A 13543-nucleotide genomic window follows, 5' to 3' on the forward strand; every position below is an offset into this window, starting at 1 on the left:
CCATACACTGGGACTTGTTACCCCAACTAATCCAGCTCTCATGTCCCTTGCACACCTTCAAAAGCAACCTGAAAACCTCTCTCCTCATAAAAACCTACAATAAACTTGCTACCACTGTATTCCAGCATGAATGGGTGCTTTTCTAACTGCTCACAGATGACCAGCTGTGTCTCTGTCTCTCTCTCTTATAAAAAGGGGAAAATATACATAAAATAATTTAACCATTCATTTGCATTGCTATGTGATTTTTCAATATGGATTCGTGCTACAGGTCTGCTACATGCAAATGACTTAAATATTACATATTTTAACATAAAATTTGGCAACATGCCCTAAATGCCTGTTATTTATTGACTCATTTAAAATAATACAAGTGATCATTCAGCTTCCTTCATTATTTTTTTGTAAATTATTCTCTCAGGACCAGGGCTGTGGAGTCGGAGTCGAGGAGTCGGACCAAATTTTGGGTACCTGGAGTCGGAGTCGGCAAACAATGCACCGACTCCGACTCCTACTAAATTTAGATTGGAATAAAAAAAAAATAAATAAAAAAATAAAAAAAGCAAGTTTAAATGTCCCAATTCACAAAAAGTTATAATTAATGACTTCTCTACTTTAAGAATAAAGACCAATGCATGCAGTGCCTCACGTAACCGCAAAATGAACATGTTAAGTGACCGTGAAGAAGCATGCTTTTCATGTGCTTTACTATATGGCACACAAAGAACAATTAGGAGCGGCAATACTTATACTTTCCATAGTGTTGTGTTCTGCTGTTACAGGGAACCTATGGGTAACCTAGCCTCTCACTGATAAGGGGTTAAGGAAATATGTTTTTTGCAGGACTAGAGACACTTGTATAAGTGAAGGGAATGGAGGGTCAATAGTTCAAAACTGAAGCTGTAAACCATTGGAAAAACTGCTGCCATTCAGCTAAGGCTATAAAAACTTGTAAACTCGATTGTTAGCTGAAAGGGGTACTCCGCACCTAGACATCTTATCCCCTATCCAAAGGATAGGGGATAAGATGTCAGATCGTCGGGGTCCCACTGCTGGGGACCCCTGGGATTGCTGCTGCGGCACCGCGCTATCATTACTGCACAGAGCGAGTTCGCTCTGTGCGTAATGATGGGCAATACAGGGGTTGGAGCACCGTTACGTCATGGCTCTGCCCCTCCTGATGTCACAGCCAGCCCCCTCAATACAAGTCTATGGGAGGGGGCGTGGCGGTCTTCACTGCCATAGACTTGCATTAAGGGGGCGGGCCGTGATATCACGATGGGAGGAGCTATGACATTACGCTGCTCCGTCCACTGTATCGCTCTGTATCCGTCCCCCGAACTCGCTCTGTGTAGTAATGAGAGCGCGGTGCCGCAGCGGCGATCCCGGGGGTCGCCAGCAGCGGGACCTCGGGGATAAGATGTCTAGGGGCGGAGTACCCCTTTAAACTTTAAACATGACTATGGGATTCTACTAGGGAAATCATGTTTTATAATAAATGCCCCTTCCTGGATCCTCCCACTGCCCTATCTTCAGCAGCAGATCAGCACATAAACTTTTCAATACAGTAGACTGTTGGCTTCCCAGCCAGTAGTCCTGTGGTAATGACAGGTATGTTACCTTTCTTTCCTTCAAGGAATGTATAAAATACATTTGCATATTAATACAGAGGAGTCGGGGAGTCTGAGTTGGAAGTACAGAAAACTCCGGAGTCGGAACATTTATCTACCGACTCCACAGCCCTGCTCAGGACTGATAATTTGATGTCTTAAGGCTCTCACACACACTATGGAAAGTCCACCTGGAGAAATTCCCAGCAGACATTCTGTGCACAGCATGACCATCATTGACAGCAAGGCATATCCGAGCGCATTCTGCTTAAAGAATGAACGTTAGTTTTTTTTTAGTCCGGAATTTTATTGCACTGTGCAGCAGAATCCTATTGCTGACAATGGGAGGTTGCTGTGCAAACTTGTGTGACTGTGCCCCAGCTCATGTACGTTGAGGAATTTAATTGCTGAAACAGCTCTTCCCAGAAGTAAGTCTCATTGACTGACTAATGGACTTTTCTGGGTGGATTTCGCCAAAAGAATGAACATGTTTAATCTTTCTACTGAATCTGGATCCATGTCAGAAGTTCCGCTAGAGAACTTTTGTAGAGTACCACAATCCCATTAAGATCAACTATCGCCAAGCAGAATATCCATGTTGTGCATATGCTGTAGAATCAATGGGTACAACTTTACTAAATGGCCAGTGTATTTATATGATTGTGGCATGAATGTAACATTATATACTATTCACTGCTGGTCTACCATAAACTGTGAGTTATCCATTTCACGTTTAGCAGGTTTAAGCTGTATGCTGTTTCTTTTTAGTAAGATGACTTCATTGAAAGAAGACGTCAGACGTAGTGCCATGATTTGCATTCTTACAGTTCCTGCTACAATGACTAGCCATGATCTGATGAAGTTTGTGGCTCCATTTAATGAAGTTATTGAACATATGAAAATAATCCGAGACTCCACACCAAACCAGTACATGGCTCTCATAAAATTCAGCTGCCAGGTACTTATTTGTCCATCATTTCAGAAATATTGTGTAATACATTAGGAAATGTTTACATGTTCTAGTAATACATCACAGCAGCACTTGGCTTTTACATGCAGAGGTGGTAGCCACTAAAGGCGACGGAAAGAAAAATCTAAAAAAATAAAATAAAATTTTAATCAGGGAGGAAGGAGGGCAAGCTGTAGGCACAGATCAAACTTGAATGGAACGTATAAGAACTTCTTTACATGTATCGGGTACTAGAGATAGTGTGTGGCACTAAAGACCTTACAGGTTCCCTTTTAAAATCTAATCCATATGCAGTGTAAGTCTCCTCCAGAAGGAGCAGAGCTCGCTCTTTGTTGCCATCTTGGAATAACTGGGGATTATAAACCAGAATCTCCACTAAAATTAAGAGCCACCCATTTGTAGACAGCTGATTCAGGGTTCTTGCTTCTCATCAGTACATAGCAGGGTGCTGGCTAAAAGAGAGGCCTTTTTGTCAGTACATTTAGGTGAAAAATCTATCAAAACCCACTCTTTGAGGTGAAATAATACCCTTTTCTTGTCTATAGCTTAAGCCAAAAAATCCTGTTTTCAATTGGTACATTTACTTCCCAAAGCAGCCCTATGTTGACACTTAAACTGCTGAAGTGCCACAGGCTCTTAATTTTTGGGCTGTAATATTAAACTGTGTGTGCATTAAGAGTCCTTTTTTATTGAATTCAATCCAATTCAATGCAAAACATTTTGAAAGTTTTTTTTGGGTCACTTTGTGACCAACACAGCCATTTTACCGCCCAAAAAAACATAATTTTATCCCATACGTCTTTTGACACTCTTCTCATGGAGGATCATTCCCCTCACTCGTATGCATATAAACCTGTATGTGTACCTGCAACCTGTATGTGTACCTCCACATCTTTTAAAAGGACTTATTGAATATACTGCCTTAGAGTTGGGTCACACGTAATGGATCTGCCGATGACCGAACCTTGAGTGAGCCCCCTGCCTGTGCCCATGTGTCCGCTCGTAGCAGCAATCCACGCACACACAGGGATCTGTGCGACTGTAGTAAACTGCATGTGCAGTTTACTCACAGAAATTGTGGCTGCTCCTCTGCTTCCTAAGCTAGGCAGAGAGCGGCCGTGCTGTATGAGAGTAAACTGTTCATGTGCGATCAATCTGCTACAGTCGCACAGATCCCTGTTTGTGGGCTCGTAGTAGTGGATTGCTGCTAGGAGCAGACACATGGGCACAGGCAGGGGGCTAACTCAAGGGTCTGTCATCGGTGGACCTACAGTCTAAATTATGCTGCAAATCTGTTGTGTGACCCCTACCCTTATATTGCTGTGGCCAGTGATTGACAGCAGCATTGTTGTGTATAACTGGCACATAATTGCTGTAGCCCAATAAACAAAACTAGTGTGGAGGATCTGTGCACTAGCTCCAGAGTTGACTTAAAGGGGTTATCCAGGAAAAAACTTTTTTTTATATATCAACTGACTCCAGAGAGTTAAACAGATTTGTAAATTACTTCTATTAAAAAAAATCTTAACCTCTTAAGGACCCAGGACGTATGGGTATGTCCTGGGTCCTGATCCTGCGATATAACGCGGGGGTCACACGGTGACCCCGCATCATATCGCGGCGGGCCCGGCATCATAGTGAAGCCAGGACCCGCCTCTAATAGCGCGCAGCACTGAGTAAAGACAAAAGTAAAAGTGTCCGGCTAGCTCAGGGAGCTGTTCGGGATCACCGCGGTATAATTGCGGCATCCCGAACAGCTGTAGCACAGGAGGAGGTCTTCTTACCTTCTCCTGCGCTGTCCGATCGCCGAATGAATGCTTCAAGCCTGAGATCCAGGCTTGAGCATTCATTCGCCGAAAACACTGATTGATTCATCTCCATAGGAATGGATCAATCAGTGTAAAAGATCAGTTAATGCAATGTTATAGCCCCCCTATAGGAGCTATAATATTGCATAAGAAAAGTGTAAAAAAATCATTAATCCTTTCAATTATCCCTTCCACTAATAAAAGTTTGAATCACCCGGCATTTCCAAGAATAAAAAAAACAGTGTAAGTAAAAATAAAAACAAACATATGTGGTATCGCCGCGTGCGGAAATGTCCGAGTTATAAAAATATACCGCTTTTTAAACCGCACGTTCAATGGCGTACGCGCAAAAAAATTCCAAAGTCCAAAATAGCGCATTTTTGATCACTTTTTATACCACATAAAAAGTGATCAAAAAGTCTGATCAGATCAGTACCGCTAAAAACTTCAGATAACGGCGCAAAAAATTAGCCCTCATAGCGCCCTGAACACAGAAAAATAAAGTTATAGGGGTCAGAAGATGACCATTTTAAACGTATAAATTTTCCTGCATGTATTCATGATTTTTTTTCTGAAGTGATACAAAATCAAACCTATATAAGTAGGGTATCATTTTAACCGTATGGACCTACAGAATAAAGATAAGGTGTCATTTTTGCCGGAAAATGTACTGTGTAAAAACGGAAGCCCCCAAAACTTACAAAATAGTGTTTTTTCATCAATTTTGTCACACATAGATTTTTTTTTTTCCCGTTTCACCGTAGATTTTTGGGTAAAATGACTAATGTCATTACAAAGTAGAATTAGTGACGCAAAAAATAAGCCATCATATAGAATTTTAGGTGAAAATTTTAAAGAGTTATGATTTTTTAAAGTTAAGGAGGAAAAATTGATAATGAAAAAATGGAAAAAGCCCGGGTCCTTAAGGGGTTAATCCTTTCAGTACTTATGATCTGCTGAAGTTGAGTTGCTCTTTTCTGTCTAAGTGCTCTGATGACACGTGTCTCGGGAACTGTCCAGAGTAGAATTAAATCCCCATAGCAAACCTCTTCTACTCTGTGCAGTTCCCGAGACAAGCAGAGATGTCAGCAGAGAGCACTGTTGCCAGACAGAAAAGAACAATTCAACTTCAGCAGCTGATAATTATTGGAAGGAGTAAGATTTTTTTTGATACAAGTAATTTACAAATCTGTTTAACTTTCTGGAGCCAGTTGATATATAACATTTTTTTTTTCTTGGAATACCCCTTTAACCCATTAACGACGCAGGGCGTAAATATACGTCCTGGTGAGCTGGTACTTAACGCACCAGGACGTACATTTACGTCCTAAGCATAACCGCAGGCATCGGAGCGATGCCCGGATCATGCGCGGCAGGTCTATGGGGACTATTAAAGTGTAAAAATAAAAAATAAATGTGAAAAAAACCCTCCCCCAATAAAAACATAAATTGTCCCATTTTCCCTATTTCACCCCCAAAAAGTGTTAAAAAAATATTTTATATACATATTTGGTATCACTGTGTGCGTAAATATCTGAACTATTAAAATGTTAATAATAATACCGTACGGTGAACGTAAAAAGAAAGTCCAAAATAGCTGTTTTTTTTTTTAAAAACATATTATTCAAAAGAAGAGTAATAAAAAATGGATTAAACGTTTTATATAAGCAAATATGGTATCAATAAAAAGTACAGATCATGGTGCAAAAAATGAAAAAGTTATAGGTCTTCAAAATTTTAAACGTACTAATTTGGTTTAAAAGTTTGCGATTTTTTTTTTTTTTTTTTTTTTTTTTTAAGGGCAACAGTAATAGAAAAGTATGTTATTATGGGTATCATTTTAATCGTATTGACCCAAAGAATAAAGAACATGTCATTTTTACCGTAAATTGTACGGCGTGAAAACGAAACCTTCCAAAATTAGCAAAATTGCGGTTTTCTTTTTAATTTCCCCACACAAATAGTATTTTTTGGGTTGCGCCATAAATGTTATGGTAAAATGAGTGATGGCATTACAACGGACAACTGGTCGCGCAAAAAATAAGCCCTCATACTAGTCTGTGGATGAAAATATAAAAGTTATGACTTTTTGAAGGCGAGGAGGAAAAAACAAAAACGTTAAAATAAAATAGTCTTTAAGAGTCCTTAAGGGGTTAAAGAAGTAGTCCAGTCTTAAAAAAATAAAAAACTCATCCCCCTATCCACAGTATAGGGGAGAAGTGTCAGATTCCAGGGGTTCTGACTGCTGGTACCTTCGGTAATCTCCTGCCTGGCTCTCCGCGTGAATGGAGTGTGTTGACTGCGGTGCAAAGTGGTGGCCACAACGCCCCCTCCATGCAGGATTATGGATGAGCTGGAGATACATGAATGCTGTATCTCAGGCTCTTCCATAGAGCTGCATGGAGGGGGAGAGTCGGCCACCACTTTGTGTTTTGGTCGACAATCTGCGTTTATGCGGAGAGTTGGGGTGCCCAGCAGATAGGGGATACGTTTTTTTTTTAGACTGAAATAGACTTAATATTAAGTTGTTCATCACGGTTTAGCCTTAGGTTCCCTGATTCAAACAGTGTTTTTTTTTTTACCTTCTTTCTACGTCCCCCTGTTCATAAAATTTTACCATTTGGTCTGACAATTCAGTTAAAAGCACAGACTCGTTCCGCCTCATGAGCTTACCCACTTAGTTATGCATTCACACTGCATTTTCAATTAAAGGGAACTTGTCAGGTCCCCTAAGTGCTATCAGTCCTTCCCGGACCCTTTTTGATAAAGAACACAGCAGTGGGATGCTGTGGCTAAAAGTTTAGGCTTCCTTGGTTGCCGCAAGTTGTTAAAAACAACTTTAAGGCTGGGTTCACACTTTAATTCCTAAGCAGCTGCCCGCCACCAGGTAAGTAGCCCTGGTGGTGGAGTTGCAACATGTGAATTCATGCTGTCTCACCTCCACTCCCAGCCACTCTGAGTATCAATCACATAGCAGAGGTTGGAAGGATAGAGGAAACAGCGTGACTACAAGAGGCTTTGGCTCCGCCTCCAGGACTACTTAACCTGGGATGTGCAGCAGCTATGCTCTTCATCTAAAAGGTACTGAGGAGGGCCAGTAGCACTTAGGAGACCGGACAGGTTTGTGGTAAAGTTATCCCACCTACTAGACAATTAAGTCAAAAGTAAAAGTATTACCAAATTGTAAAATCCAGAGAGCGTAGCAAAGACATTGGAATGAGGGTGTCTAAGACTACAAGCTCATATCAAATACTTAGGTCCTCTTTAAGGAGTGAGTATAGCTCTTTTGGTACTGGCTAAGCGTCTTCATAGGTGCCATCTAAAAAAAAAATACTGGCACATTATGCATTGGTCTGTGTCCTTTTTCAAAAGTATATATTCAAAAGTGGGTGGGCTCAGCACCATCTATAAATAGGGGGTGCTGCTTAGCGTACCAATCTAACAAACACTACACCAAAAAGAAAAGAGTACGTAATGTAGCGCACACCCACAAATTTAAGATTGTAAGAAAAACTTATCTTTATTGCATATTCTTAAATACAAAAGCAGAAAATACACTTAAAATCAATTAAAAGGCCATATGCACAAACAGGGGGAGATCCCTAAAAGAGGGAACTCCACCCTTTTTCTAAAGTAAGTAAGTAGGTAGGTTGTTGCTTTCACTTAACGTTTTTCGATGACTGCTTTTTTGTTTCTAGCGTCCTTTCACACAATACCCTTTATAATTATAGCGTCCAACAGTGATGTAAAATTATTTAATGTATATTTTTCATGTGCTCATGGCAATAAAACTTACCTACGTCAGTCTCCTTACCATCGTTTTAATTAACCATTTGCAGCTACAGTTAAATACTAGAAGTTACATGGAATCTGCATGGGTCGTGAGCAACAAAAGACGCTCATTCCATGTGACTTTTTGCTAGGTGTGGAGAAAAAAATCCATGACAAAACTGACTGATCTAGTGTAGCATTGTTTGTGAACAGGGTGATAGTCCTGTCCTGAAAGGTCGTGTGACAACGGGAGAAAAGTAGAACTAATGTTCACTTGTCATAGGAGCTTCAGGACACATGCCTCACCACTGTTGGATGATAGTTATACAAATCAATGGAGAACATGGACTAATTTCTGAAATACATTTCTTCTTTATATTCAGGCAGATGCAGACAGCTTTTACATGTCCAATAACGGACGACAATTTAACTCTATTGAAGAGGATGTGTGTCAGCTGGTCTATGTGGAAAGGGCAGAGGTGTTTAAATCTGAAGATGTGAGTATATTATGTATTTATAATGTTTATGGTAATGTTTTGTCTGTAATCCTGACCTATCCCAAGATGTATGATGCAATATGTTAAATGAGCTTAAAAAGAAAAACCTCATCCATTTCCCATAGCCTCCAATGTTAAGATAAATATATTAACTTTGATAGGTAGTGGTTAAGGGTATTTGATGAATAAAGACCCCAGTTGGTAGATTACGATGACTTTTGTATAACACTTGTGGGTACCTTAACTGTGTAATACAATATTTCCCTATCCGGGTCCCTCCAGCATACCCAGGCTGTTAAAGGCTGTGGGGTCATGCTGGGAGTTTTTTGCAACCTGGTTGAGAAGCACTACTGGTGTAATGAGACAAATGGAAAGCATTTAAAGAGTCTTTGGGTAGGGTCACACGTGTCCTATTTTGCTGCCTGTTTGAAGTCAATCAGTAGAAAAATATGCAGCTGATTTTGCTACCCATTGACTTAAAGGGGTACTCCGGTGCTTAAACATCTTATCCCCTATCCAAAGGATAGGGGATAAGATGCCTGATCACGGGAGTCTCGCAGCTGGGGACGCCCGCGATCATGCACGCGGCACCCCGTTTGTAATCAGTCCCCGGAGCGTGTTCGCTCCGGGACTGATTACCAGCGACCGCAGGGCCGGCGGCGTGTGACATCACGCCTCCGTTTGCCATCACGCTCCGCCCCTCAATGCAAGCCGACGGGAGGGGGCGTGATAGCTATCACGCCCCCTCCTGTAGGCTTGCATTGAGGGGCGGAGTGTGACGGCACACGGGGGCGGAGGCGTGACTTCACACGCCGCCCGCCCGGCGGTCGACCATAATCAGACCCGGAGCGAACACGCTCCGGGCACTGATTACAAACGGGGTGCCGCGTGCATGATCACGGGCGTCCCCAGCTGCGGGACTCCCGCGATCAGGCATCTTATCCCCTATCCTTTGGATAGGGGATAAGATGTTTAAGCACCGGAGTACCCCTTTATATAGGTAGTAAAATACACAGCAGCAAAATACGACACATGTCACCCTACCCTAAAGGTGCATTTTTCTTAATTGCATGAAATATTTATAGTTAATGTCTGTGAGATTATACAAGATGTAATAATAAAAACCATGCACGTGTTGTAATTTTTTGCAATGTTCTCTCCAGGGTGCCAGTTTGCCAGTGATGGATCTCACGGAGCTCCCTAAATGTACGGTTTGCCTGGAGAGGATGGATGAGTCTGTTAATGGGATTCTAACTACTGTATGTAATCACAGCTTCCACAGCCAGTGTCTGCAGCGCTGGGAGGACACCACGTAGGTGCTTTTGGGCTTTTATTAGTTTTATTGTATAGTTATAAATGAAAACACAAAATACAGTGAAACTATTAAGATAAATATATATATATCCCCATCTATGTACAGCAGCTAATATTAGTGACACACAAACACATTGTCAGCAAAGATAAACTTTTGGTTCAGGCAGCATAAGGGGGTTACAGGTTCCCTTTACAATTTTTTTGTTTTGTTTTAATTTAACATTATATCTTGGATCCCATTTCCTTTATGTAAATGACACAACATGTAAGTCTGTTTCATCGCCCCTTTTTCTAAATACTGTTTCAGGATGGCATGTCTAAACAAATGGGTCTTCTGTGTTACAGATGTCCAGTGTGTAGGTACTGCCAAACTCCAGAACCGGTGGAAGAAAACAAATGCTTTGAGTGTGGTGTGCAGGAAGTAAGTCTGTGTTGTGAATCCCTCCTCTGAAAACATATGGACTCTTTCTTCTGGGTGTCTTGCATAGAACACATTGAACAAATTGTTCTTGTGCCAGAAGTAATGTTTGCATAATGGAGCGAAAGTGCTAATTCAATCCATAATCCCTTGTGTCTTTACTCATGCATAAGTATCCGCTTATACTGCAGAATAACAGTTAACCACTTGCTTGCTTTATTTTCCAACAACTAGAATTATAAAATGGTGTTCAGCCCTATTCTATCAGTCTTCTTCTTTCTGGTTAAAAGGGCTTTTTTTTTTTCTTTTCTTTTAAAACCTTCACTGTTACGGGTCAGATGTGGGATATCGACCTCATAACATTTTTAAATCTTATCATTCTTATAGAACCTCTGGATATGTTTAATTTGTGGCCACATTGGCTGTGGCAGATATGTAAGCAGACATGCGTATAAACATTTTGAGGAGACCCAACATACATATGCAATGCAGCTGACCAATCATAGAGTCTGGGATTATGCTGGAGGTAAGCATGCTAATAATAATATCTACGCATTCAGATTGTTTCAGGAGGACTTGGACTTGTGGTTTTGGATAGAGAAAAAAAAAAAAAAAAACATCCACCAAAAACTGTATTTACAATGACCATTCTGACCTGATGATGGAGATTAGATCAATGTGTGATTTTCAGCATGTGGAATCACTAGTATTGTTTGTACAGTATTTTTCTTTTACTTCTTGGAAATTCAAGTTACTTTTGTTTTTATTCTTGATAACTTTTATTTTTTATGAATAAAATTTCAGATAATTACGTTCATCGATTAGTTGCAAGCAAAACGGATGGGAAAATAGTTCAGTATGAGTGTGAAGGAGACACGTGCCAGGATGAAAAGATAGATTCTTTACAGTTAGAGGTAGGTACCATAATGGTAATAAACTATGCACACTAATATCATTTTAATATGAACACTCCTATTCTAAGTTTGTGAAATCTGAGGTTATAAATGCTAATAGCATTATTAATTTAAAAAAAGGGGTTTTAACTAAAGTTTTTTGTTTTTTGCAGTGCCCAGCGTCAGGCTTGTGTTTGTAAAAAAAAAAAAAAAAAAAAAAAAAAAAAAAAAAAAAAAAAAAAAGTGATTGGCCATTCTGGATTATTTTCGACTGTAGTCAACTGAAAAAAATTGTATTGCATGCTTGGCCGAATTAGGCTGATCACTTGTCACTTTGCACAAGCTTGCTGTGATTTTTAAACCACATTGATCTGCCAATGAAGCCTGGCATATTGATGGCACAGTTATTTATATGAATTATCCCATAGAGCTTTAACAGTTGTGTTGTAGGGGCAGCTTTAGTAAGCAGTTTTTTCTGTGTTTGGCTATGTTCAAATGGTAGAAATATTGGTAGTCAATATTTCTAGTCAAGACAAGCAGTTTACTGACCAAAGTAAGCAACAAGTATACTGACCAAAGTAAGGCCCAAACATTTGACCAAAATACTAGATGTGAACCTGTCCTAACAGTATTTAGGTCCACCATAGGAGTCTAGCTGTATGTGCCCCCTTCCAATTGCCAGCCACAGTTGCTTACACAGATCCAAATCCCACCAGAAAATCAATGGCACTTCATATTTCTGCCAGATAAGCACCAATTCTGCAGCATTTCTATTTGTTTAGCATGTAGTAGAACATTTTTCTTGCCCTCTCCCTTAGTGTGGATTAGACCTTGAGACCACTGTTACCTGATGGACTAACCATCTCCAAACCTCACAGGAAAGCCAGTGGTTGACATGACAGTTAAAGGCCTATTAAAGGCACCCAAATCTGCCATGCTAGCCAAAGGCAGGGTGTAATAGGAAGAAAAGTACAATCCACTGAGTACCATTGTTCACGATTTCCTATCAAATAAAAACAAAAAGTAAACAACATTTTCACTGTCCATGAAAGTTAAAACTATTAACATGTATAACCACACTATTGTAGATCTCAAACTACACCTGAAAGTGGTTCTTAGGTTGTCCTGTAAGTCATAATGTGATGTTCCTTGAGATACAGCATTAGATTGTGACCAACCTATGAGAAGAAATGTGATTTATGCTTGTAATGGAGCCTAAGTAACCCATTGACTAAATGAAGCTAAGCTGTTAAAATTAGTTCTATTGACTTGGCTACTATTTAGCCACACTTATACCAGGTAGTGGCCCCAAGCATAAGAGAACACAGCACAGAATATAAAGCAGAATTTTTCATCTTAGAAACTAACCTAACCCACAAGTGAGAATTATAGTTTTGCAGACTAGAATTTTGGATCATCATCTCATCTCTCCTTCTGTCACTAACTTTTCAATAAGTTAATAATTCAATCACTCTGTCTGGCATTTGTGCTTGGGGATGTAAGGCTTGCATGCAGCTATTGTAACCCATTTCATGAAGCTCCCAGGACACAATTTTTGACTGTTTTTAATGCTGGATGAGGTTCTGTAACCTTATATGGTCTCCACTTTGTGGCTGAGTTTTTGTGGTTCCTGAATGCTTCCACTTTTCAAAATTATTGCCCACAGTTTTTTATTAATTAGGTGGGACAAAATGTCACGTTGGTGGATGACTAACATATGTTGGTTAAAATGTATGCTAAAAGCCATAACCTTATAACTTTTATACTTATACCTACATATAGTAAATATAGCAGTAATGAAGTTCAAAATAGTTAATATATGCAATGCTCACAATGTACTTTTTGTGTGCTTTGAATAGCCAGTAACCATTACAATTTTTATTTTAGATCACAGTTTTGTGGCTCAGTAATGAACTAGAGTACCTGTCACAATCTTGATACATTTTTTGAATACTCCCAGTTCAATTGTAGTTTTCTACCTTAAAGGGGTACTCCGCCCCTAGACATGTTATCCCCTATCCAAAGGATATTGGATAAGATGGATTGGATATTGGATAAGATGTCTCACGATCTCGGCTATGGCACCTCAGACATCCGGTGCACGGAAGCAAACTTCGCTCCATGCCGGATGGCTGGCGATGCGGGGCGGAGGCTCGTGACATCACACCGATACCCCCTCAATGGAAGTCTATGGGAGTGGCTGCAATGGCATTGAGGGAGCATGGCCGTGACGTCACGAGCCTCCGACGCTCAAAACGAACG

At 40.3% G+C, this 13543-nt stretch overlaps 2 protein-coding genes across 7 annotated transcripts in view; one reads left to right on the forward strand and one right to left on the reverse strand.

Moving 5' to 3' along the window:
• The window catches only part of ACAD10 (acyl-CoA dehydrogenase family member 10), a 289487-nt gene that overhangs the window by 77748 nt on the left and 198196 nt on the right, over window positions 1–13543 (reverse strand). The gene's annotated exons all lie outside the window — the stretch shown is intronic.
• BRAP (BRCA1 associated protein) overlaps window positions 1–13543 on the forward strand; it is a 71892-nt gene that overhangs the window by 40309 nt on the left and 18040 nt on the right. For all 6 annotated transcript variants that reach the window (XM_056536325.1, XM_056536305.1, XM_056536332.1 and 3 more), the window contains 6 exons: window positions 2379–2568; window positions 8543–8656; window positions 9820–9968; window positions 10316–10391; window positions 10776–10914; window positions 11193–11302. In XM_056536325.1, coding sequence (XP_056392300.1) covers window positions 2379–2568; window positions 8543–8656; window positions 9820–9968; window positions 10316–10391; window positions 10776–10914; window positions 11193–11302 — 778 coding nt within the window. The remainder of the gene's footprint in view (window positions 1–2378; window positions 2569–8542; window positions 8657–9819; window positions 9969–10315; window positions 10392–10775; window positions 10915–11192; window positions 11303–13543) is intronic.

The sequence above is a fragment of the Hyla sarda genome, chromosome 1 (assembly GCF_029499605.1).
Source record: "Hyla sarda isolate aHylSar1 chromosome 1, aHylSar1.hap1, whole genome shotgun sequence".
In the NCBI taxonomy this organism is placed as follows: domain Eukaryota; kingdom Metazoa; phylum Chordata; class Amphibia; order Anura; family Hylidae; genus Hyla; species Hyla sarda.